Source organism: Anopheles bellator, chromosome 1 (genome assembly GCF_943735745.2).
Source record: "Anopheles bellator chromosome 1, idAnoBellAS_SP24_06.2, whole genome shotgun sequence".
In the NCBI taxonomy this organism is placed as follows: Eukaryota; Metazoa; Arthropoda; class Insecta; order Diptera; family Culicidae; genus Anopheles; species Anopheles bellator.
This window is the reverse complement of record NC_071285.1, coordinates 36,055,991-36,082,960: the sequence shown is the minus strand read 5'-3', so window position 1 is coordinate 36,082,960 and position 26,970 is coordinate 36,055,991. Positions and strand designations below refer to the sequence as shown.

At 49.0% G+C, this 26,970-nt stretch overlaps 2 protein-coding genes across 2 annotated transcripts; one reads left to right on the top strand and one right to left on the bottom strand.

Moving 5' to 3' along the window:
• The first annotated feature begins 5,683 nt into the window (after positions 1 to 5,683).
• LOC131215515 (uncharacterized) lies at positions 5,684 to 24,059 on the top strand. The gene is made up of 16 exons (XM_058209905.1): positions 5,684 to 5,796; positions 10,242 to 10,563; positions 15,301 to 15,553; positions 15,872 to 16,045; positions 16,123 to 16,315; positions 16,898 to 17,273; positions 17,333 to 17,454; positions 17,520 to 17,913; positions 18,602 to 18,695; positions 20,616 to 20,713; positions 21,434 to 21,597; positions 21,670 to 21,921; positions 21,990 to 22,190; positions 22,276 to 22,675; positions 23,435 to 23,682; positions 23,749 to 24,059. Exons 2-16 carry the CDS (start codon positions 10,503 to 10,505, stop codon positions 23,947 to 23,949), a joined length of 3,231 nt encoding a protein of 1,076 aa, XP_058065888.1. The 5' UTR covers positions 5,684 to 5,796; positions 10,242 to 10,502; the 3' UTR covers positions 23,950 to 24,059.
• Positions 23,226 to 26,880, bottom strand: LOC131216472 (uncharacterized). The gene is made up of 2 exons (XM_058210972.1): positions 25,159 to 26,880; positions 23,226 to 24,879 (listed from the first exon to the last, which is right to left on the bottom strand). Exons 1-2 carry the CDS (start codon positions 26,428 to 26,430, stop codon positions 24,622 to 24,624), a joined length of 1,530 nt encoding a protein of 509 aa, XP_058066955.1. The 5' UTR covers positions 26,431 to 26,880; the 3' UTR covers positions 23,226 to 24,621.
• Positions 26,881 to 26,970: the final 90 nt, after the last annotated feature.

Below are 26,970 nucleotides of genomic sequence, written 5' to 3'. Positions count from 1 at the left end.
GTTTTGTTAACGGTTTCAATGTCAATGGTACCAGTTGAAATTCCGTCCGAGCCACTGTGAGGAAGAGGCGCTCATAAACCTATTTTTATGGGTGACGATTTTCAGTTGTATTTTCCAGAAATAGATAAGTTTTTTTTGTGACCGATCCGAATTTTGAACCTTCCGCGTTGCGTAGATTCCGGCAATTCATGTGTCAAAGTCGAAAGGGTGATAAAAATGGCACTTTTAATCGAACTTTAATTCTTAAGCGATCATTAGGAAAGATCGGTTTTTTGATATGAAAAAAAACAAATATTCCCGTTTCACATTGTTTAAACATTTTTATCGGGAATTAGTATAGAAAACTTCGAAAAAATACTAGGCTAAACTAGGCGTTACAATTAAAATTTAGATAATTTTAAAAAAATCCAGTCTCGATTCGTGCGTGTCCGCTAGGCTTATTTTAAGAAAACATTGCATTAAATCAAAACACATGCAAAGAACATAAAAACGTTGAAAAAATCCGTAGATTCTTCCCAAAACACCTTATGTCCGCCGTATGATTCAAATTTCCCATAGTGCGTTAATCTGAACGGACTGCCAACTGTAACAGATTGCATACCTTTAGGCGTTTTCAATTTTTACGCGTTTCGTGCAATGCAAAAATTATCATCAACGATGGATAAGTTTCTATAATGTCTTTTTGTTAAAGATTGCAAAAGTTTTTATGATTTTAAATAATGATTTCAAGAATCAATAACAATAATTCCATACTTATTATAATATTTGAACGAGTGTATTACACATAAAATGTTGAATTTAATCTAACGTCCGTCCAAATGTTTCACCATTTATATTTATTTACAACTATTGAAATCTTTAGAGATCCTTTTCTTATTATGAAACGTATTGTTGCTTCCGATTGAACCATGAAAGTGACCAGCGCTTAAAGTGAGGGAATCAATTTAATCGAATCGAACATCCCTTTCCGTATTACAAGCATACCGGTTTACTTCCTGTCACAACACCCGGTAGCAACAGCATCGAATGGGTTCGGTTTCTTCCTTCAGGCACATTGCCCGATTGCCACACGAGTGCACTGTTATTATGCATAATTATTATAAGGTCAGTCGCCGAGTATTTCCATAGTACCTTGAGTGTGGCGACCAAAAGCATCATGGCGGAGCCGAATTTGGCATCCAATAGCAACATTGTCGACGACACTTGCCGCTCGTGGTAATGGCTCACTACTCCTCCAACCACAAACTACGAAGACGGATTATCCGTGGCCGGCCCATTATCAGCCCTGTGAAGCACCATTGTCCGTGTGCCTGGATTGATTGTGCGGTGCGGTTTGCCATTTTGGTGCTAGTGCTTCGAAAAGGCAGCCACAATGGTTACAAAAGGTTGGCCGGAATACCTTTCGGAATACGACCTTCGCGAGCATCCTTGTGACGGGCACAATGACCTAGTACAATACCAGCAGAACCACATTCAATAGTCAGTCCGTGTTCGCTTGTCTCACAAGTTTCTTTTATTATCTTGTGAAATGTTTATCATAAAAACTGGTGAAGAATAATTCATCGCAATAAGCCTTTTGGCACGTGATTCATCAGCTCTGCATCCTTCATAAAAGTAGGAATACCCAGACGGCAATAAAGCTTAATGGTTGTTGGAGCACTTTTGAGTGAAATTAAGATTCCGTAAGAATGTTTCTAGACACAATCGTCCATTGCGGAATGTAATAGAGCTCAGTGCAAAATGATTCACTCGGCTAATCTTGCCATGAAATTCCAGGAACCTTCTAACCTTCCTTGCCGCGTACACGGGATCGTTGCAACAGCAGCACCAACAATGATTGCTAGTTTGCCCTGGTCGTTACAACGGTGGCGATGGACGCGGACTTTTCCTGCTACGCCTTGGAAGCCTTTGAATTATATCACATAGCGATTCGAAAACCTGTTTGCAAGTGATAGCAATTACCGTGGGCCCTTACAGTTCAGGCCTTCTCTATTGGTCCTTATTATACAAATCGTTGGAAGGTCACCGATACGACTCACCGCCATCAACTGGGGCGGAGAGGTCGAGAACTCGAGCGGCCCGGTGGGGACCGGTCTAGCCAGCGCAATTAGTGTTGCGCTGTGCTGTGATAAGCTGCTATCAACCCCTGATCTAGAACGACTAGGTGAATGGGTAGAATAAATTTTATCACCCATGACGTCTATTGCCTTCTAAATAATCTGGTTTTGATGATCACCCGGAACTAAGTGCACCAAATTTCGGTCCATTCCATGCGGGCTGTGTGAACTTTTCCCATCATTACTTATCTGGCCAGGATCTAGTGCCCGTTACGGTCGACGTGTGTGCAATTATAAAACGGTTTTCCGCGCATTATTCTCTCCTGCCGCATCGGATCGATACTATCCACGGCAAGGGCCCTGTTTCTTGTTCGATCCGGACTCCGGAGTCAAAGATCATCGGACAGCGAATGCAAATCGCGACAAGATGCATCGAGAAAAATGCGCTTTGCAATGCACATTTTCACATTCTCATTAGAAGTTGACTGAAGTGGCGCACCGCTTCCCAGCGCGATCGCGCAGTTGATCCGCCAACGGTGTCGCGGTCAGAACACGCGCCCCATGATCGCACGTGTCTTGCGCACTGCGCACTAGTTGAAAGCAATTATCTAATTGCGAAAGATGATACATTCAAACGAACTGGAACTAATTTTCATACAATAATTGCGAACGTTTTTTTTGCCGAACAGCAGCCCCCCACAATGAAGTAATTATTTTAAACGAATTCGGGTACGGTTCAAAAATTGTCGTTACCCAGCAGCGATACGATCTGATGTTCATAATGGACCTTCATAAAAAAGATGCATCATCGGGCTGCGGTCCATTAGCCGGGAGACAGACCGATACAATCGTTTACGAATCAATCGAAGCCCCAATCAAATTAAAGCATCTTTTAAAGGCGCGCACTGAAGTGGACGCGGCTACCGGGCGTAGCGTAGGCAAATGTTCAATATTATCTGAGAAAAAAACGGCCCGTTTTTCGACCAGACCGAAGCATATTATCCGAAGCTACCGTTGCGGCCGATGATGGTGCGAGAATCTGTTTGCCGCGTAAATAAAGTCCAAAAGTCCACCAGTGCAAATATACGACCGATGCCAACCGGATACAGTTTTTAATGGAGGTTTTCAGCACATTTACGCGGCCCATCGCAGCCCCTTCAATCAACTGGCTATCATCACAATGTATACCTCGTTTACCGACCGTTTCATTGTTGTACTTTGATGTGCACTACAAACACAAACACAGATTAATTTGTATTGGATGAGCTTGACCGCCCCGAATTCGTCTTCAAAATACTAGAGTGGGTGAGCATGATTCCGCGAAAAGGAGCACGGTGGTTTAGCTAGAACCACCGCGATTCGGGGAGCCACCTCGGCTTTGGCCGTCTTTGGTCTTTATTTTGCAGCATCCACCGATTTGCGTCACCACCACTTCATGGTGGGGAGAAGGTAGGTGCTGGGTTCGGGCGCGACGTGCAAACAACCGGCGTAAACATTTTCTGCTGACGTCCTGCTGAAGTCACTCGGCCCGGCCCGGTGCTGCCCTTGCTGGACACACGTTCGGGCAGGAGATGGGCATGATTCAAATTCCACAGCCCCTGTGGCCAACCTGTCTTGGGGGGAGGCCAGGGCGGGGCACCGTCAGCGGCGATGAAAGGCCGATGTTGATGAACGCCACGCCGAACGCGTAACCTTGGCGGTTTGAAGGACGTCAATTATTAGAATCTAATTTTGCTGCTTTCTCACACCGAAGATCATTTGTCATCAAAATAGATCAAGTATGTTTGGCACGTGGCACTACGGACCTACGTGCTTCGCAGGATGTAGAATGGTGGTTAATTACAGTACGTGACGCACTAGGAGGATATCGCAATTTCCGATGGCTTAACTGGCTTTTGTTGTAGATGAGTTGTGAGTGGTGTTCATAAACATTGCATTTAGATATCAAACAAAGAAGAAGCAATAAGTTACGAGAGCCGATTTGGGCTCCGGCCAATTTGTCTGCATTCTTTCCCACCGTTTTTGTGAGCGTTTAATTAATTTGCCGAGGGTCAACGCAGATTACGGGGACCACTCAGCGCTGCAATAGATCAAACGCTAACGAGTGGCCACCCTTCTATTTCTATTGCGCAAGAGATCCTCAGTCAGATCGTAAACAGTTAACAGTAATCTATTGGAAGTTCCCAACACTCCTTCAGTAAAATATATCCGCAATTCAGCATTCGGCATTCAAAACGCAAGTGATATCGTCGCGTTGGTAAAGTGCCGACCGTAGACCGCCGCCGGCCCGTTGCTTCAGTTCAGCAATTTGAGTTCAAGGTTCCATGTTGTTAATGTCGATTTTACGCTTATGACCGAAGAAGAGCGGGCGGCACAAAAAGAACACAGCCTTTATTTGTATGCGCTGGGGTCCCTGCAGAAAGTACCGGACGGACGGACGGACGGCAATATCAATAAAAAGTGCATACACAGACAGACACGTGAAGGCCCCACGCCACCGCTGGGTCCACCATCTTTTGCGGTAGGTTCAGTTTCTAGCGGAGCCCGAGCAATGAGTTGTCAGCCTCGGCATGGAAATGTTGCTTAATCGTGCGTTAAAGAAATTAAAGAAAGCTCTCCGGCGACGGCGCAGCCAAGCCGAGCCGAGGTAGAGGCCACGCGGTACGAATTATGCGCAAGCTCAGCACCGCCAGCGTCACCCTGGCCCCCCGTGCACAATAGTAAAGCACTTTTCCCGCCGCCTCTCGCGCCACCTCTCGCGGTGCTGATCAGCGCGGTGGTCACTGCACAACCCTTTTACTCCTCAAGGCAATGGCATTATAAGACCCGAACACAAATAGAAGTAGTAGAAGCAAGACAGGCGCTTTAATGCCCGGCTGTAGGAGAAGAAAAAAAAGGCGCACTACGAGAAACGCAACGCGAACGGGCCAGGGAACGGGAACGTACCATGGCCGAGGCATGAGCTATGTGTCCATCTAGTGGAGTTTTGCAAAGAAGCACGATAAGTTACTGGAACTGGCTTGAAGGAACTTTAACCGTTTGAATCCCACAAAGCGCAGCTCTCCGAGTACTTTGTGGCTATTGTACTAAATTCAGCAACACTACCATCGATCAGTAGCAGTAGTGCTGGAAGGGCAACAACAACGAAGAAACGAGAACGGTTATCCTAATCGAAACTTATCGATCGTAAGCGGGTGGCCATGTAAGCTCCACGGAGGCCCAATAAGTAGTAGAGCAGTAGTAATTTGTAGCGCTGTAACCATACGGAGCCGCAGCCTACAAACACGCCCGTACGCCCAACCAATACCCGCACGACGTTCACCAATACAGAGGCGAGAGCGAGTATTGGGTTCGGCAGGCGCAAGTGCCTCCAATCGATAGAGCTAGTCCGTCCACTCGATTTCGCGCGTCTTGGTGATCGTGCTGAGATCGAGGCTTGTCGTCGTCGTCGTCGTCGTCGCGATCGTCTTATTGGCGGCGGCTGCTGCTGCTACGGCCCCGCTACGGCGGGCTGGCTGGCTGGTGATGGGGAAAACACAGCATGACTTGGACTTCAAAATACGCGCAAGACATCCACGGGACCAGTTTCGTAGTGAACGTTGAAGCGCGCGCACACTGGTGTGGCTCTCGAGGGCTCGTGGCCGAATTAGTCGCATAACCATTTTTCCACCGCTGTTGTTGTTGTTGTTGTTGTTGGGGTTGGTGTCGTCAGAATAACCTTCACACGTTTTCATAATTGGTACAGCTCCGGAGGGTGGCTCAGTTTCGGGGGTCCTAATTATTCAATCGTTGGGGCGTGGGGCAACACACCAATGTGGGGCTTCTTACAAATCACACCCGTCTGTGAGGTGCCTAAGCGACAAAGTATACGTGCGCTGTAGATACACTAATCAGTGCAACATCGGTGGCCATATTTCGGGCCTGGTGAGAGTGATTGACAACGTTTGGAGTTGCTTGCGCTGAGCCAACGTTGTGCAACCACCTTCCGGACGGCATGAAAAAACGAACGAACGTTTGAACTGATTCCTGTTGCGTTGGCCTGTCCCGAGACAGGGAGTTTATAAATATTTAACCAGTGAGGAGTGCCATGCAAATGCAGTTCCTTGTGCGAAAAGTATTCGAAGCAAGTGGTCCGGGGCGAACTGGAAAGACCATAACTCTGACGGGCCCTGAAGTTGGCAGTCAGATCCTGTGAGTGTGGTGCGGTGAGCGTGTGCGTACTATGCAGTTTCAGTGGCCGTGCACCCGTTGGCGCCCAAAGGGTTGCAAAATACTATGGCAAGAACGCACGGTGGTTGGCTGAAAACTAGTTTGGCGAGATACGGCAGGAATCCGGTGGAATCCGAGATTGCCACAGCTCGATCTCCGCCGCTGCCAGTGGAAGCCGTGAAGCAATCACAGTTCACTCTCTCACCTTCCGCTCCGGCGGCCCTCGGGGCGGCCGATCGTTCGAAACGGAAATGTGAGCAGCAACCTCGTTTACGACCTTGCGTTTGACCACAACATGACAACCACGAGCCCAAAGATCGGCGGTGCACCCGGAAAGAGAATGTCCGCTGGCTGCTTAATGTGTTTAAGCAACAAACCAGCCTTTCCCACCCAAAACAACGCCAAAAAACGTTTACGGAACGCGAAAGTGGAAACAAAGAACTTGCGCGACACCGCAAGCGAGGAACCCTTGAGGACCGCGCTGTACTTCCGAGTTGTGTTTCCAACCCCGGGCGAAAGCTTTGATCAATCGGTTCTTGTAATTGCTTTCTCCTGTTTTTGCACGACAAAGAAAATAGGGACATCAAGCGGGCATGAGGGCGATTAGTTCAGAAATGGTACCCATTGTCGATTGACCGGAGATTTAAACGAGTCGCAACGGAGCCGCACAAATGGGCTCGTGGAGAAAGGAAATTTGCTCGTCGGGCACGATGGAACGTTTCGGTGTGTTCGCCTTGACGAGCTGTGCATTATGTCCCATGCTTAGCGATGATGAATGGTAGACCCCCCATACGAGGGTGCTTTGTGCGTGTGGCCACCGATTGTTCCTTCAATAGCCCGATGATGGATGGCTGGCTCCTCGTGGAGTTTAAAAGCCCAGCTGTGGGCTCAGTTGATAAAAACGGCGTACGATCATCCTGACCGAGCGTCGCTCGTTTTCTGTACGATCGTTGCCATGGCCGTTTTTGCCCCCAACGTGCGGGCGACACGCAGATTGGCTGCAATTAAGAGTAACCAGTTCTAAGCAATGAGGGGCCACGACATGGGGTCGGTAATTAAAGTACCTCGGTGCCGGATGCAAGGTCCATTCGTCGACATCTGTACACCCGTCCAAGGACATCCCAGGCCAGCCCAGGACACTCTAGCTCTAGCCCGTTTGTGGGCAGCAGGTTTTTTTGTTCAGTTGCTGAGCGCTACAAAAACTGCCGAGGAGTAATTTTACCCGCAGCCATTTATGCCGACACCGGGCTTTTATGTTGAGAGAACTGCTGACCCCTAAACTATGACCTCTAAACCCGCTATGGACCCGCTATGGACCGGGGGGCCATTACTGGGGGTGCTGTTCACGTAACAGACCATTTGGACAAACCTTCGCCGGAGACCGATTAAGCCATCGGTTGAGTTCTGAGAGCGGCAGGACCTGTTGTGGCCCGTTGCCCTTGCGACACTAATCTGATACGCACGTATGAAAGAATATCAGACTGCTAGGCTTGTGCGATATTTTCCACACTAGCCTAAAGCCCACTGGCCATGCCCACTGGCAACATGCAAATTCACGAAGGCTAACGAAGAAGAAATCAGCGTCTCTGCTGCTGCAGGATTGTGTCTGTTATGCTTTCTTCTGATCAAAAATTCACCTCCGCAGCATCGACTGAAAGTGATGCGGTAGATAAACACTGACAACACGGCCCGCGCCCCTGCCCATGAATGCGGCACTGTTAACCCAGATATAATTAGTAGAAAGCATCCCAACTCTAATGCTCTAATTAAATGCAAGCGATGCAAACGAGACGTTTTGTTGCGTTGCATTCCGTTGCCGCTGCGTTGCGCCGTGTTCGATCAACATGGCCACAATCATAACAGCTCATCTCTCGAGCGGCCGCCTGGTGTATAACGATACGATCGTCGGCGGGCTTACGTCGCTGCTGCTGAGCGGACGCGCGGGGTAGAAATCGCTCAGTGTCTCGTCACTCTCGGCATCGGTGGCCTAGCACAGAAAACATGTTCATGCATGAGTTCTTCCCCTTTCCAAACCATTTTCTACCGCGCGACAGCGGAGGGGAGCGGGTAGCTACCCACGGCGCCGTGTACTAAGTCGCTGGCTGGGCAAGGATCGGCGATCTGCGAAATCGGACCGCAAATTCCGCTGGCCCGGGGATCGGTTTATGGTCGCAGTTGGCCAATTGCACGGCAATGCATTAATTCCACAACGTGTGCAGCGGCCAATCACCCGATCACCGATCGGCTCGGATCGTGGAGAATTTGTGACATTTTGTGCACAGGGACACCGGTGGTGCTGGTGTGGATGTCCTCTCCGTGTCGTGAAACCGGATTACAGCACACGGGGCGCACACGGAGTGACGCGCCGGATCTTCGATCCGGCGGTTGGCGGACCGAGACTCCGAAGTGGACTTTGATTTTTCGCAATCCCAAACAACCACCCCAAACGCGGAGTGCCATTCGTTATCTCGCAACGCGCCGGCGATGGCCGCCGTGACGTCGCCGAAGACGCGTTGCGTGAACACGGAGCCGAGAAATAAAAATACATGGCACATTCAGCAAATGACCTCCAGCATACTCTGCACACCCCACCTCGTGGCTACCCACCACCGATCCGGTGGTCCATCACACGGCGGCCGGTGACTCGGTTGCGTACGGTTGGCTAATCGCCCCACAGACCGGTGTCTAGCGACACCAACTCGACCATAGACACACACAAACACATGCACATGCACACGTAAGCACGTGTGTCACAGGGATTGGGGCTTGGAGCACTCGAAACGAGATGCCGTTTGGCAATGGATTCCGTATCGATCGGGGGGAGGGGATCGAGCGAAATGAAAGGACGTGATCGAGTGGCTGATCGAGATCGAGAAGAAACCCGAGATGACACTACGGCTGTGGCCCTCTTCCTAGCAGCTTGGGAGTCGACACTTGGACCCGTCAACCGGGCACTGTGGCCTAGAACTCAAAAAGCGCTGAGTGGGCAGCGGTTCGGCCCAAAGCGGTCGGAGCACGTGTGTTTCAGGGAAAAGAACAACCACAACACTTTGGGGTGTGTAAGACCACCGATGGACTGTTTATGTTCCGAGCGAGCGATAGGCACACGCCGTTCCCGACGTTCGACGTTGCATAATTCTTGCCGTTTGGCAACCATGGTCCGTTAGACCAGCCTTCCTGGCCTGGCCAGCACTCTTACCGTATAAACCCGTTTGTGCGGCCAGTGTGTTTGGGAAACGTGACATTTGCGCATCGTGACACCTGTTGCAATGTACGGTGGCCGACCACGCGGCCAGGCATATTTAAGCATTCCAGAAGAAGTACAACCTAGACACAAAATTGCAATCGCTCTATGGGCTGAAGACTCTAAAGGACTTGGCTAAAGGTGTTGGCCTTGGCTTCACGTTGAGGCTCCGCTCCGTGACTTCCGCGTTCTATCGATCTATCGACCGAAATGATGAAAAGTTTGGAACTGGTTTTTTCGGAGAAGATTATCCGGTTTCCGGTGATCGGCAACGCCCCGACGGCGCGGCGGTATGCTAGCGCAACCTGTGCCTTGAAGCCCTTGAAACGGGCCACATCGCGTACGGAGCGCGTATCGGCCACCGAATCCGAATCCGAACGGAACGGAAAATGGTGTAATTTATTTAAAGTTTAAAAGTTCTTCGATATTCGAAGATGTATGGCAAACGATCGCGCGCAAAACCGGATTAGCATATCAGGTTCTGTTTGATTCCGGTTTTGGCCGATGGCGCGAGGTTTTGGATCTGGCACCTGAACGAACATCGACGCTGGTGGAGGCTGAATCGCAACGAGCGGCTTTGGAGCTTTAGATCCGTCGGAAGCGAAACACTCACAAACTGAAGTAACTGAAACCGAAAACTAAGGCTCTGCGGAAGTGGTCGCAAGGTCGTACTCGAGCGGGAAAACTCACCGGGACACTCTGATTTATGATCCGTTTTGTTTGTTTACCAGTGTGTGTAGTGCCACGAAAGCGAGAAAGTGAACGAATGGTTTACGAGAAGGTGTAGAAGAAACCAGCACCGGATCGTTTCGGATCAAACCCCCCCGCGCAAACACAGTGAAGAAGTAGATCGAAAAGTGTGCGCCTGCCAGTCACGCGAGAGGGGGCGCTCGTCGGAAGCCCCGCCAGCGAAAGCGTTCCGAAATCGATAAAAGCGCCCTGTCCGTTCGATCCGTTCGAGAGCCCGGCCCGGCAGCCACACAACATAAAACATGTACGGCAGAAGCAATCGGTTATGCACTAAATTGTCCAGTGCTTTCCTACGAAAGTGGTGTAAGTATTTGACATTCGTCGGGCGTTGTGCGGTGCGGGGAGATTTAAATCGCCGGCAGAGAAAGTCCTCGTACCACGCGGATGGATCGCAAAGGAAGCGCTAGGTTCTCCGGCGGTTCCTCTAAAACTTCTCGACTGGACATTGGAACTCGTGCAAAAGCTCACTCACTTTCTATTCTCTTCGCTCGTTCTATTGGTTCGATGGATCTGTTCCACTCTATAACCTGTCTGTCGCCTTACTCTACAAAGTCACTCCACAGTCCACTGTGCCATTGTTGTTCTTTTGCTGCGCTTTCTTTCCCTCAGTTCCTTTGTGTCAGTATGCTTTCTTTCGCTGCAAACCACCTGACGGGGGGGCGACCACAACAACGGCCACAACGCTGCTGGGTGGTTGTATGTGTGCGGGGGGTGCCCAGGGCTAGGGCTAGTGCTGGCGATCGCTCACGAGCCTCGTGAAAGTAGTGGTGATCCGGGCGATAGCGCTGCGTCCACCACGGCGCAGCATAATTTCTTGCGAACCGAACCGTGTACACGGGTACGTAATACGAATCCGGTTCCACCGGAGTCGTCAGCCGTGCGTCGGTGTTGGTGAGTTGTTGGCCGGTGGCTAGGCTAGTGGAAAGAAATTGCCATTGCGTAAGGGGGTGCCCACACGCCACACGCTGGAGCGCGCGAATCGAAGAAAGCAAAATTGGCACACACCAAAAAGTGTGTAGTTCTGTAATTAAAACTGTAAGCCCCGCTGTGTCGGGGCCCCGCTGGAAATTACATTTTGGAGGATCGAGCTTTTCTCGAAACCACAGCCCGCCCCAGGTGGTGGTGGAGCCATTTTCTCATAAAACGGGCCGCATTGGCGACGTGTGAATTCCTTTGGGGGGTGCTTTTGGAGGTTCTCACGATGGAAATACCTGACCCGACGCCGGTCGGTCGGTCGGCAAGGGTATGAGAAAACGGATAGAAAGATAGAAATAATTGTTTCGAGTTACAACACTCGGTACTTAAATAAACTTTTACCTTCGCTTAGGTAACGGCGACCACAGTGACAAATATTTGCGTTTGCCCAAAACCATCTGACAACGACATTTGTAAGCTGCGCGCGTGGCAAGGCAAATAGGTGGTCGCTTGTTTAAGGAAGTCGGGCCGACGCGATGTTTCGCACGGCCCCCCGACACGGACTCGGGTCGCCGATGTTTGGGGAAGATGAAATTGTTTAAATCTCTTCTGTTTATAGAGAAAAAAAACCACGTCAGCAGTGACTGTGCAGTGACAGTACTATTCAACTGAGGGCACTTTCCTTCTGTTCCGTTTCCGAGAGTGGAAAAAAAGTATTAAAGGCCCTGAGTATGTGGCGTAAGCAGAAGATAGGCCGTGTATTGGAGAGGAGTATACCAGTAGTTGGATGTAAATGTTCACAATACAGCTTAAATAGTGATCTCATAATTGCTTTCTTGTTTATTGATTTGAAAAATCAAGTCCACAACGATCATGTGACTGAATTTTAACATCCCAATCGTATGTGGATAAGCTTATATTGGAAATAATTTACGCAAAAAGCTGCAGAGAGCTATTACAAACCTCAGTCCCTTTTTTTATGTCCGAATATAAATTTGAACGCACTTTACCGACTTATTTTTGCTGCTAGTTAAAGCTCCATATTAATTATTCCCTTGGTTGGCTCCAGATCGATTTTGAGAACTTTCTGGAGATTTGTTTGAATTTTTTAATACAAGATGGTTCATTAACGATACGTTTTTCCATTTGGTTATGATAAAAAGGCTTAACATTTTTCAATACTCAAACTTGAATTGATTCTTCTGATTGATGATTGATCTGATCTGATTGATTGATTCTCAAAGATTGATTCTTAACATTTTTTGAAGGAAAACAATTTTGGGCAAATATCCACCTCGATTGGCTTGGCAGTAGCCGCATGATTTTGACGAATGATTTGTCGACCTCTACCACTTTGGAAATAAATTTTCCTTATTTCCCAATTTTCTGCAACCAAAATAATTTTTTTTACATACTTCTTCTTCTTTGGCGCTACAGTCGTTTTTTCATAACCAAATGAAAAAATGTGTCGTTAATGAAACACCCTGTATGTTGCCTTCCCAAGGAATAGTTTGGTTTTAATGGCGAGACTTTTTGGTTCACATATTTTCCATGCCAAGATGTTAAATATAAAAAAGGGAAATCCATAAAACTACTAAACCATTCAAAGTGCCATGTTCGTAACAAACTATTTGAATTATGAAGACTATTTTTAACTACTTTTATTACACTCGACACCTCTTGTGCAAAACACTGCTTTGAACCTAAGACTTTGAGCCGTCTAATAATGCTGCGTTTCCGGTTTTGAAGCATCTTCTTCAGCAAATTCCGCTAGAGAGACCTCCACGTTTTACGATGCGAGCATTATTAATTCTAGCTAGATTCCCAGGAGACCAGGGCTCAGTTTCCTGAGTCGTCGTAAACATCGATCGCCCGATCGCCCGATCGATGCCGACGTAAGGTCAACAACCGGATTTGGCGATTCTGAACGAAAAAACTTGAGCAAAGAAAAAAACGACGACAACACAGAAACAACGGCACATCATCGGGCCGAATCGGGTGACTCGAGATTCTAAGATGGCTGACCCGCACGCCGCGCACACGCGATGCTGCTGTGGGGCTTAGTTTTTTTTGCGCCATCCTGCGGCTGGCCCGAGCTCGGGGGCTCTTCGGGCAGTGACTATGCTTTGGGGGTGCTTTTGATGGCCATGTCAGGGTCGAACGGCAGAGAGATATCAATTAGGCAACTCGGGTGACTCGGAACGCGAACGGTGCCACGCTCGTTAATGATACCGTCGAACCTTCCGTCGGCAGCATGAAGGCAGTGGTTTTTTTGCTGTCGGACGGCCAATGAGTCCGAAAGTGGGTACAGTTCAGAATGCGCTCGTTGGTGGCCATTGCGCAGCGCAGGCTTAATCGATGCCGGAAAGCGCTCGCCTAGTTGGACGAGGCTAATTGCAATTGTTCACTGGGAAAAGCGGCCTGACTGGTGGTGACTGACCGTTTGATTGGAAGTTAATGTTCTTCAGACATCGATGATCGGGCGCGCGCCGAGAAACTCCGAGTCTGAGGCACTTACAAAAACTAAATGATCCTGAAAAAATGTGTTGCAAGTTTCGCCACCGTCGTAGTTGTAAAAGTCAGCAAACAAGTCTGGCTGCTGTGAAGGTCACTAGCGGCTTTTGATTTAGGTGTGCAAATTTATGCACCCGAAAGCGGTGAAGGCTTCGCTCATCCGCTGTCCAGGCTCTGGGCAGATGTAACGCAAATTTGATATTTCATTTTACCATCTGGACTAACTGGTCACAGCGATCACCGATAACCGATTCGATCGCCGAATTCACCGCTACATTAGTTGGAACAATCTGCTAAGTGAGCCGTTTCGGCATAGCCTTTCTGGCCCGGCCAAGGCTGAAGGATCACGTCAGCGGACTAATGAGTCCCTCGTTCGTTCCGAAAGTGGTAGAGGCGGGCAATCAGTTTGGTGGGGCCGAAATCGATCCGTTTGTTCGCCTAACAATGTCTGGCTCGACAATTTGCCCACATGACCCCGCTAACCCACGCGTGACATATTTTTGCATCCACCGGCGCCGGTGTCGGGGCCTTAATAAAGGCAACGTTTAAAGGACAATCCCCTAAGCGATGTAGACACCGACCGACCGACCGAGAGAGTGAGAGTGTCAAGTGGTAAAAGATAGTACTTTGTCTCGGCGGTAAACAAACAAACCCACCAGTCATTGCAACATAGCACCACCGTGGCGGCGTGGAGAGTATCGCACCGACCTGAGCACGGTTTCAGCCCCTTTGCGTTTTTCCCACACATTGAGCCTCGCGCCCAGTGTATTGAATCACTCCTCGGCCGGTCGTAAAACAATGCCGCCGCGGCCACATTGCCAATGCTTCTTGCGGTGGCCCCCCCCTTCAGTCAGTGGGAACTTTTCCCAGCTGGGCGCCCCGAGTTGCCCCCCAAAAAGGTGTGCTTCAATGGAGGCCCCCCTACCGACGGGCGCCCCGAAGTGTCCGAAATGAGGCATGCAGTGGAGAAGAGCATGGTTGAGTTGGGCGCTTGGGGAAAAATGTGTTCCCCAAACTGCTGCAAAATCGTACCGCTGCTGCATCGGCATCGTCGGCATTGCATCACACTGGCCAGTGGTTGGCGGGTTAGGTCATCCTCTAAATGCCACCCCCGACGCCGAGCCGTCCTTCCCACTGACCACGCCGCCACACTCATCCACCCCAAGGTGCTTTCCAATGGCCGAACGAAAGCACCCGTCCGACTGTGGAGTGGCTGTTCAGCGATATTTGTTATTGAGGATTAATTAATTTGCATTCACTATGCACCCAATGCGCCGGTACTGGGCCCTCACGGTGCTGGCCTCAAGGTGGTCTTGACCTTCGCGAGATCATTTGCTGGAAGCTTATCACCGCCGGGTCAGGTGTCTCTAATCGATAAATCAACACGCTGCCATCCATATCTTCTCTGTGGGGACCTTGTTGTGTCCGTTGCTCGCTGTAACTACAGGATCACCTCGCTGAATAGTAATCGCCTGGAGTTGGCCTTACCTGACCCCCCGCGCGATAGGAACCGGATAGCGAACCGGAAACGTGTCACCCGAGAGGTCGTGCTCGGTTCCATTGAACACCCACCTAATCCGCTAAACCTGCGCTTGCCGGTCTCGTCCACAGGGTTTGTGATAGCATTCGCCCTCAGCCTGCTGGTGCTTGGAGTTCTAGTCACATTCGGTTTCACGGCCTTCATCCGAACCATCATCGACCACCAGGTGGCCTTAAGGGTAGGCGGGCAGTCCTTCGGCTGGTGGTCACGGCCACCGGTCGAACCGATCGTCAGGATCTTCGTCTACAATGTCACCAACGCGGACGAGTTCCTCAACAACGGCACCAAACCGATACTGGATGAACTTGGCCCTTATGTCTACGTGTAAGTATAATGCAACTGGATGACGCTGGGGGTCGTGCGCTGTGCAAGGTTGATGACATTGCCAAGACTGCATTTTTCAATCGCTTGACAAGCAGCCAACCTTATTAGCTATCGGAGCTGAGCTTCCGCAAATAGAATCCTTTTAGGACGGACAGATCGGGGACATTAGTTTTGCCGTTGGCCGCTGGAAAAAGATTTCAAAACCCCCCAACCTTCCGACCGAAACGGTTCTACGAATTGTGCTTTAATTGTTTTTCGTCTATTTGTGGCCTGCCGTGGATCGGATCGGTGTGCAAACAACTCAACGCCCGGGGCTAGTGAGACATGGGAAAAAGTCAACATACGAGAAAACCCGAACGGCACGATCAGCTACAACCAGAAACGGGTGTACATCTTCAACGAGGACCTGTCCGGTGGAATGGAGGATGACGTGGTGATCGTGCCGAACATTCCGATGCTGAGCGCCACGTCGCAAAGTAAACACGCGGCAAGGTAGGCCACGATCGAACGCCAAAGGAGGGGCTCCCCTTGCGCTAATGTCAATTTCCCGACCCCGCATCCGGAACCAGGTTTCTACGGCTAGCGATGGCGAGCATTATGGACATTCTGAAGATCAAACCCTTCGTGGAGGTGTCGGTCGGGCAGCTACTGTGGGGCTACGAAGATCCACTGCTGAAGCTGGCAAAGGACGTGGTGCCGAAGGAACAGAAGCTACCGTACGAGGAGTTTGGGCTGATGTACGGCAAAAACAGCACGTCGAAGGTGAGTCACCGGTAAAGTGCTGGGCTCAAGTGATTCGTGTCAAGACATCTTCATAGCAAAGAACGGAAACAGTCTATTGACTCACTCGAGTCGCTCTTTTCCGTTGGCATTTAAGTTGTCGCATTGAACGCGTGACATTTAGCACTTCAGTACCTCAGTATCGCCGGACCACCGGTCGGTGGCGATTACAATAGCGTTAAGGTATTTGCTAGGTGGAATTGCTCTGCTCGATGGATTACTCATTCGCTGTCGTGTATTGATTGAAGACGTAAGCTAGCGAGCCAACACACATCGGTGGTGCTCCTGTGCCGAGAGTTTGAGGTCACCACTTCACACGCGCCGGCAATTGAAGTAAATCACGTAACGAAACATTTGTAATCCGGACAAACGGACAACGCTCACCCAAGGGATCCTTGTCGGCGCGGTTCGTTATGCGAAATGTGACCTCTCTCGAGAGATCAATCATTTTCATTGAGCTGTGCAGCTAATATGCGCAGTAGCAGTAGCAGTAGCTTATATCACGATCACTTGCGTAACGATCGTTATCATCACCAATCACGCTCCTCCTTCCCCCCTACGCAGGATACGGTGACCGTGTGGACGGGCGTGGATGACATCACGCAGTACGGTATCATCGACAAGTACAATGGCCGATCGCACCAGACCCACTGGCTGTCGGAGCAGTGCAACCGGCTGAACGGCACGGACGGGTCCATCTTCCCGCCGCGCATCACGCCCAACTCGACGCTGCACGTCTACGAGAAGGATCTGTGCCGGTTGCTGCCCCTCAGTTTCGAAAAGGAGGTGACCGTTCGGGGTGGCGTCAAGGGTTACCGATTTACGCCCTCCCCGGATGTGTTTGCTTCGGTGGAGAAAAATCCGAACAACATGTGCTACTGCCCCGCAGGGCCGCCCTGTGCCCCTCACGGGCTGTTCAACGTGTCGTTGTGCCAATACGGTAAGACTGAGACCCCGACCACGTACCAAGTACCCGAGTTACAAAAACCTTTCTTTCAGACTCTCCGATCCTGCTCAGTTTCCCCCATTTCTATATGGCCGATCAATCGCTGCGAACGGCTGTGGAAGGAATTTCTCCGCCCGAAAAGGAAAAGCATCAGCTCTTCATCGATGTCCAACCGGTAGGACCCCGTGTGGCGATGTGACACTCGCAGGACTCTCTATTGACCGTTCCTTTTATGCACAGGACATGGGTACGGCACTGAGAGCGCGTGCCCGAATCCAGATCAATCTGGCCGTCAGCCAGGTGGTCGACATCAAGCAGGTGGCCAACTTCCCCGACATCGTGTTCCCGATCCTGTGGTTCGAGGAGGGTATCGATTCGCTGCCGGACGAGATCCTGGACCTGATGAAGGTGGCCACCACCATTCCGCCCCGTGCCAAGTTCATCCTGACGATCGTGCTCTTCGGATTCGGCGGCTTCCTGTTCGTGGTGGCCGTCATCTGTCTCGTGCGAAAGTCGCACCGCCAAAGCACGCTCCATCTGGAGGGGTCCAACTACCTAGCGACGGCGTCCGTCGATCAGGCCAAAAAGAAGGCCAAGATGGACGGTGGCATCAACAACAAGAGCACCAACAAGAGCAACTAGGGAGAGCGAGCGACAGATCTGGTGATAGAATTGGTGGTGTTTAGCCGAAACGCTACAAGACTCCATCCGAACGAACATGGAGCGTCTTTTCGCCATTCCGTGACACTCCGTGGTTCCACGGAGCCAACTCCCTAGAATCCAACAGATCAAGGTGAAGGCATGGCATTCGAACGAAAGCTGTAACAAAACACGTCGTGGGGTACCTATTTGCTCAGTACAGTAACAGCTGGTGGCCACAGCCACTAGCGTAAAGCTTAAGGGGGAATGCTTTGAATGGGAATATGCTTTTCACCGGCAGTAAGAGAGCTGTTCCCGCATGCTGACTACTTTTAAGGCATCTTGGGACCATTATTGCGGGGGACGAACCAATCGACATAGATATTCTTCGAAACAACATCACATTTCCATGGGCGCCTAGCGCCACGCCGAGTGTGTATGTTAAGGAACATACTTTTTCCACAGAGAACACAGTATGTTCACCTTAAATTTGATGTGATTTATTGAAACGAAAGCACTGTGCCGCTGGCGGCGGTACAGTTGATTTTAAATAAAACTTTTTTCTGTTTTCTTTAGCTGTAACATACCATATTTTGCTCAACTGGCAGGGGTTCATTCTATACTTTCTATCTAAACTAAAGACAATACGCAAGGACACTCTATTCGATCTACTCTGATGGCAGCTGAAAAGACTTTGATCAATCCAACGCCAAACCAACGATTGATTTTGAGTACGAATGCGCGCCGTTACAACGGTGGGGCGAAGGAGGACAAAAGGTAGACCGTGGGTCGTGGACCAGATGCGATTGCCCGTGACACTGATTCTCATCCAGCCACGTGAAACCAAGCTCACCGTGACGACGGTGCTCCGGGTGGCGTATTGTTAGGCCGACCGACCCGCGCTTTAGTTGCCAAATATACATGTACGTTTCCGCGCTATTGGTTTAGCCAGATCCCTTCCACACGCTACACCTGTATGTAGTAGTTCGTAGTTAGTAGTTCGTAAGTGTATAAATAGTATGGTGGCTAAGGTCAGGTGGGGATGAAACTTACAAACACTGACAAACAATAAGCTAAACGCAAGGTAATAAGCATACACGAGTAAGGAAGCAACAAAACAGAGGCCACAATAGTGGAGATGATGGGGAGGCGTCGCAAAACCGGAAAGTATAGATTTATAGTTTAATTAACATCACGGCAAATTATACGATCGTAAGTGATTTCCATCATCGGGCGGGCTACGTCGTACGGCAAACGTACAGGATATCTCTCTGGCACGCGACCGTTAGGACGAAACAGTGTTACTTTTCTAATGTGGAACAATGTGAATATAAATAAACCGAAACGGAAAACCCAAACGGACTGGTCAATCATTCGATTTGAGTGTCTTAAACTCGGTCACAGCCTCCGGGAGATGCTTTTTGGAGAATGGACCCAACCAAGTGAATGGTTCGCCGTGAGTGAGTACTTTTTGAACTGATGTTAAGTAATGTTCATCTGTGTCTCAAAACTATGGCTTGCTGACCATGAACCGCTTCTCTAGCCACTAGAACCCGTAAGTATACAGAGCGACGCAAACGAGAGTCATGTTGGCTGGCGTTACGAAGATAAGACTACTCGAATGCGCTCCGGAGTTCGTTCGGCGTTCGAAGCGACGGGCCAATCCATCTCCGTTGTCTGCTTCCAAGTGTGCGTTTCAATACGTTCCCAGAGTTCGGTGTGTTTTTGCGCTAAATTCCCGAAAGGGGTTCAATATCAATGGCATCAGCATCGTTAGAGATAAGGAAAATAGTTCAAACCGAACGGAGCACGCTGGAGCTTACGCAACGCCACATGGTGCCATGTTTCAAGATGTGCCGACCGAGTGAGCGTTTAGCCTATTCACTTTGTTGCTTTTTTTCTCACTAACCGTTTACCGATATTTGGCTCACTGTTTTCTATCTTTTTCATTGGTCTTATCTTTCTTACATACGCGCACAATTTAATATTGATAGATGTTTTTACGCGACAGCATAATATTTAATAATTGCGTTTGTTTAGGGTTGAGTGGCATAGGACTTCCACCTTCGTTGGCTACCGATCTCACGGAATGATAAGTTTATGCTACAATTTAACTAGCACCCTGGGGAACTCAATCGGCACTGAATGTTGAAAGATAGTTTTCCAATGGTTCTCCTAAATTTTCTGTTGAACTTGCTGAAATGATATAGAAACAAACAGAATCTCTTCTCTGAGACCGTTCCGCAAACTTGTCCTTCGAGCGGTAAAAGTATAGCCACGCCGTAAGCGAAATACTAATAATCAGCACGCAAGCTGGCGGGATGCAAGGACCAGAGTCGAGCTGCGAACAACAGGAGCTACCGGGCGGCCAAATGAAATTGATAAGGAAAATGCGCGATAGTTGCGGCCACGTTTGTAATGTTAGTGTGCTAATGTGAGTATATTTGGATGTTAATCGGCACGGCCAGGAAAACTGGCCAGTATCAATCAGTCCGTTGCTCGCGATCGGTTCCGCGCACTAAGATGGAACAGACAGTGAAGGAGTCCCGGGAAGTCATAAGCGAAGAATAGTTTACAATTTTGACCATTTGAGCTTTAAATACTGTATCGGATCATCTAGCTCACCGCGTTTAGACAGATTTGTTGCTTACGTTTGAACAGATAAGCATTATTGTGTGCCTGATTGAAACATTAAAGCAGCGACAGGAAGGCCTGCAGCATGGATGTGAAGTTGCTCAAAACAAATCAGTTCCCAACCAAAGAGCCGTTGAAGCGAAAGCAATCGAGTACCAGAGGTAATGCCTAAAAGGATGTTAAAACCAGGCGCGAAGTTGAGCGATAGATTGGTTAGACAACGTGCATGATTTCGAAGTAATACTCTAAACAACAATAGTCTGCAAGTACAAACGGATTTATACCTCCGATCAAATGTGTTTGAGATTTTTTGCAATCTGATTAAAACATGAAGTGATGTAGGCTTAGTGCTGTTTGTTATCTTGAAGTGGTGGCATAATTGAAAAAGACCACCAGTTTGTGCAAATGTACTTCAGTAGTCGAAGCAAGTGCGCATAACATAAGTGGCCATTCTGCTACGTAATAATGAATGTACTCGCGGAGCACGCTGCAAACGTCGAGAGTCTTACTTCATCGTACTTATCGCTTGCCGGCGAATGACCTTCGTGGATCATCATTTTTGTTTTGGAAGAGTGTTAATAGAGTGATTTGAAGAAGGTGAAGATTTTTATTACACCGATAAGCGGCGCAATGTGATAAGTGGGACGCGGCATATGTTTCAAGTGTTTGGATTCTGCTGCAAACACACACTCGTTGTATTGTTCTCAATCAATCAGCGAGTCTAGCGATGGGTTGAGTATTGAGAGAGAACAAAATACTACTTGTATTTCTAAAGAGAAAGTGGGATCAGAAGAGACCCATCTACGGACGCGAGAGATAACGAACAAATGAGACCAACGGTAGCTTTGAAATATTATCAAAATCTTTCCTCTTCCTTACAGCACTCTGTGTGATCGGTTTAACGACCGCACTGGCGATCGGGTTATTCACAATCGGCTTGTTCTGCCACTTCTACAAACCAACCAGTCTTATCTTAGGCGATCGGTTGACGATGCGACAGTTTATGCCTTACTTCCGATGGTGGAAGGATACGTCTGACGTTGTGGTACAAATCCGTTTTCCCACACTTTAGTGTTGTTTTTGTTGCATTTGTTGACCATCACATTCTCCGTGGCAGGTTACTTGTCGTATATTCATCTTCAACTTTACAAACACCGATCGATGGCTCGAAGGGTTAGACGATCAACTGCAACTGGACGAGGTGGTTCCTATCGTTTACCGCGAAACACTGGAGCACGACAATGTGACATTCCACGAGAGCAATTCTACCATGTCCTACGTCACCCGGAGGCGTTTGGTTTATCTGCCGGAGCGGAATGTTCCGGGAATCCTGAACCGAACGATCGTGGTGCCCAACATATCCTTGCTAGTGAGTATTGCCGGGAGCACGAAGTTCAACAGACGTGCTAATCACTCAAACTGTATCCCCAAAACCAGGGAGTGGCTGCAAGAATGGAAGACGACAATTTCTTCATGAAAAAAGGCTTTAACTTCCTGTACAGCCTTTCCGGGGACACAGTATTCAGTACCATGACGATCTACGACTACCTGTGGAACACCAAACCACGTATTCTGGATCAAGCAAGAAAGATCGTTCCCTCGATGGTGCCATCGGATAACGTGGGGATACTTAAAACGGTGAGAACTACTCCGTCGCGCAAACGTTCGGCCGCATACTAAAGTGCACTTAAGTGCTATCTGGTCTTGGGCACCCCGGATGCAGATGTACGAGGATCACGAAGATCACGTCAATGTGCGTTACGGGAAGCGATACGGCAACGAGCAGTTTTTCAAGATGAACTCTTACGAGTACGAGCCAACCGTTCCGGGCTTTAGCTTGGCCAAAGGGGATTGCTTCGCCTCGATTGTGGACTCGTCGGAAGGAGCGACCTATCCGCAGAACCTTGACGAACGATCCGTTCTGATCTACTGGCGCAAGACGCTGTGCCGGGCGGTGCCGCTGTTCTACGAGCGCCGTGTCGAAAAGGGTCCTTTGGTCGGTTACAAGTACGCACTGCCGGACAGTTCGTATGACCGTTTACCCAACAGCACGGCGGACTGCTACAAGGGCCAGTATGGATTCCTGGAAGACGGCATGACCGATACTTCAAAGTGTTCTCATGGTAAGTAGATAAAATACTGTTGGGGTTGTTTCTCGATAGAACCATGGCATAATTAGGGAAAGTAAAAGGAACTTATGAATCTGCCAAGGCCAACGGATACTTGGAAGCTGTTAATAAGTTAGGTAACGTCTCTGGCAGGGCTCGAGACAAGTGTGACCGTACGAAGTGAATCACTTGGGCTCGTTTCGCACCACCACGGTAATTATAAACAAAACAACGGCCGAATTGAGGAAAGTGGTCTTGCACGCCCTACAAACGGATGGTTGAGTGAACCGGGAGAAAGAGCAGCCGAGTGCATCATCGGAAAGAGTGTCAATGTCGAGTAGTTGAATGTGCTACATTCCGTGGGTCGGAGTAATATAAATAAAATCTGCATTTACTCACGCTATCTGCTGCACGTTGCCAGCCGACCTCCGGGTACGCTTCTGGTGTTATCACGAACGACCTGGTACCTGATAGCGATCAATACGTTTTCCCGATGAACATGACCTAGCTGAAAACGATGAAGGCGGTTAATAGTTACTCCTGTTCTGTTTATTTCTCCGCCGCGTTTATTGCTGCCTTATACGCATAATGTTGGCTCCGAAGGGCAGGTGAAACCATAATCGAATAACAAACTATTTTTAGGTGTCCGTGGTGCTCGCAATGATCCAAATAAGTCTTTTGTTACACGTGTTAATTCAAAAAGAAGTACAATTTACGATGTGGTGATTTTGGATTTTTTAATTGTTACCACTTATTCCACGTTTCGTTTTCTAGATGTTCCGATCGTGGCTACCAGTCCCCATTTTTATGCACGCAATTTTACCATGGCCCATAAAGTAACGGGAATGAAACCTAATCGGGAGTTACACGAGAGCTATGCAATTGTGGATCCATCCTTCGGAATTCCGCTCGACCAGTGCGCCCGGACCCAGACAAACTTGGCCATCCCGCTGCTTACCGGATACGCACCCGAAATTAGACGCTTCAGCGAAATGATTATCCCAATGTTTTGGATCGAATACGTAAGTAGTTTTGCAAAAACTAATCGCATTCGATAGGCATCTAAACTGGTTCCGATTACCTTACAGCATCAAAAAGAACTGCCCCCGTACATTGTGCAGACGCTTTCAGCTTTCTACGTTCTGAAGGACATAGAACCGTACCTTCCGTACGCACTCTACGTTGTCAGTGTGCTTTTGCTGGCGGTTGCCTTCCGCGAAGCTGCCCGTTTCAAGATGCACAGCCGAATAGCACCGTCGATGTGTACCCATCACTTTGCGGATCTCTAACGTTCTGGCCTCGATCGATCATTTAGTCCAGACGTTTCACTTTTCATGTATTATATTGTGGGGTACCGGGTAGTACCAAGATCATAAAACGAGCTTACAATAAAAGTACAATAAACCAGCCAGTTGACTTTATGAGTTGTTCACTTTTTTATGTTGGTTTTGTGGACCTCCTGTAGCGCAGCCTAAACTCAAAGTGTGTAAGCAATCTAGGCTCGTCAAATATGACTTCTGTAAAACGCAACGTGATAAAATGACACTTCTTCGTCGGAAGTAAACCTGATCAGATGTCTTGTGTTTCTGTCCCTTCTGTCTTTTTGCACGTGTTTAATTCTTCCGTCTTCCGTTCTTCTGTGTCTGTGTTCTTCGTGTTTTACATCGTGTTTTACATCTCAGAAGTGGGATCACATCATGTTTCACAGTTTAAAATTATCAACAAACTTACTTAGCGTAGAGGGGAAAAATATTTCTATTTATCTACAAAGATTATGGAGAAAAACAATATTATCGAAAAACTAAACCATTAAAGTTTGGTACGAATATAATGCACGAAATTCAGTTTTGCACCCATTACCGAACGCACCGCTCTGGGACAATGTGAGGAGGATTTCCCTCTTGGTTCAGGCTTGGCAAATGACAACAAAGATAAGTGTGGCGCACTAGTAGTTTAGCAAGCTAACCGTCGATCGCGGGCTGTAATGTGTTTGTTGCTGGTACGTTATCGTCACCGTCGTTCTTAAAACGAGCTGCGTAAACTCTGTCACGCAATGCGGGGTCTAGTGCTGGTCCTAGTGCCGGTTCTAGGTCGGCAATGTGTTTCCGGAATCGTTCGCGGTCTCTAGCTGCCATCTCCCATTCTCCTTTGCGCGCTTGCCGGTAGGCAAAGTCCCAGGCCCTCATGACGTGCACCACGGGGTTCACGCAGAACCGAACCTGTTCAGTGGGAGAAGAGTATGGAACTTGTTTAAACATCGATCGCACTGACAAATTATGCGTAAGCGTATGTCGCACTTAAAGAGAAGTATTTTTAATGTCCTATCGTTCAACAAAGTATCAACACAGTTTCGCTTATTGCATCAGTGCGTTTTACGCACAAAGCCATTCGCTGACTCATGGCTGACGAAAGATCACACATCAAAGAGGGGGTTAATGAAAAGACAGCATTCTGATCTTTATATCTGGGAATTGCTACGTGCGCTAACTCGAATTTACCTTCCGTTCCTCGAACCCAGATGACGAGTTGGAGTCATCGTTGTCGTCGTACTCCTCGCAGAATACCACACTATCATCATCATCATCATCATCGTCATCATAATCTGCCGGCTCGTTTCCATCTTCCGAGCACTCTTCGCTGTTCCAACCGACCTCGTCGTCCTCTGTCTCGTCCGAGCTCTGTCGACGCCACACGTGACTCGGAGTGAGGAAACTGTTGATGGCCGTACAAATGCTCCTTGGGCGACGCATGGGACTGGCGGAGGGTGTTGTAAACACGTCGTATTCGTTTAGCATCACAAATCCCCCCTCCGGATCAGGGTTATCACATTTGGGAAGTAATCGACTGTGTTCGTGAGACTCTGACGGTCGATTTAGAACCATCAACGAAACGGATGCCGTCGTAGGGGTGCCTGTTTTGGTGGCCGTGGCTTCCTCCGAAAGTCCATCGGCGAGACGCAGGCAGGCAGCCAGAACGCTAATGTCCTGTATCGCATCGTGAAAGCTACCCGTGCTACCGGTGGACGAAGGACTGAAGCTTGAGGACAGGTACGAAGGACTGAAGTCGAAGTCCGCCTCCCGATACTCGTACCCATAACAGTCTTCAGCCGCCAGAGCTAAACTATCGTTCACTATGTCCTGCCGCAGATCGTGCCGTTTCTTGTCTTTGCGATTCTTGTTGCCACAACCCTTCCCGCTTTCACTGCCGGGTGCAGAATGTGTTTTGTGGGCAGGCTGTCGACGTCGCTTCCGCATCGGCATGGTTCGTGTTGTGCTGGGCTCCATTCTGGGTGGTGCCTCTTGCAGGTAAATACCCGCAATGGCCGCGTTGCTATCTTCCGGCAAACTGCCGTAATCCGGGGGCACCGTTAGCTGGCGTATGCCGGTTTTGGTCGTTTCGAAGATGGGTATTGCGGAGGACGTATTGTGGCCCATTTTATCATTGCCGCAGCTACACTCGCTTCCCGTTTCCAGCTCGGGCGTTTTGTTTACGCTTTGTGATTTGGTTGTCATGCCCCACAGTTTTGTTATCACATTCAACACGTTCTCGACTATGCCCGAGGAACGCCCGCGGCTGAAGTCCGCGCTTTTGGCCTGCGCAGGGCCCGTTGCCTGAGCCGCCTTACCTTTGTCCATTTCCGCGCCAAAGGGTTTTTCCCGGGCAACCATCATGCTGTCCGGCCACAGCGAACGGAACTCCGTTACCCCCATTATCGGTGGAGAACTGGTTTTGTGTGAAGGACAGTGACGAACGTTGCGTTCGGAAAGCATGTTCCGCGTATTATTTACACCAACACCACTACCGATGACGTACTGCTGATTTTATATACAGATAATCCACTGAGGGGCACTCGGTTCACGAATGGGTTTCTCAGCTCCTTCTCTCAGTCCCAGCGAATATTGGCCACAATCATATGGTCCAAACGCACCCGATTCGACATGGCTAATAAAAGCAGCGTAATTATGCGTAGAAATTGCAGCTCCAGTGACGACGTCGAAATTCTTTGCGTGCGTACGCAGGCAGCGCTCTTTTGTTCCACTGTACCACCTCGGCACGAGTCGAACTTCCTGGGAACTAGCGGTGCAGAATGATGCGCACGGTATACGTTATCCTCTGGCACGAGTGAAAACGATTTGTTGATCACTAAACTTTTGGCGGGTAATTCCATTATTAGCAGATTTTAAGACGTGATTCACTTTTGCACTCAATTGTTCGCTTTCTTGATCGCCATCTTGTTGCTGAATTGTCATTGGAAAATTTTCTGATGCAATTCATTTGACAGGCACAGCAGGCTCTGTGTTTATAACCCC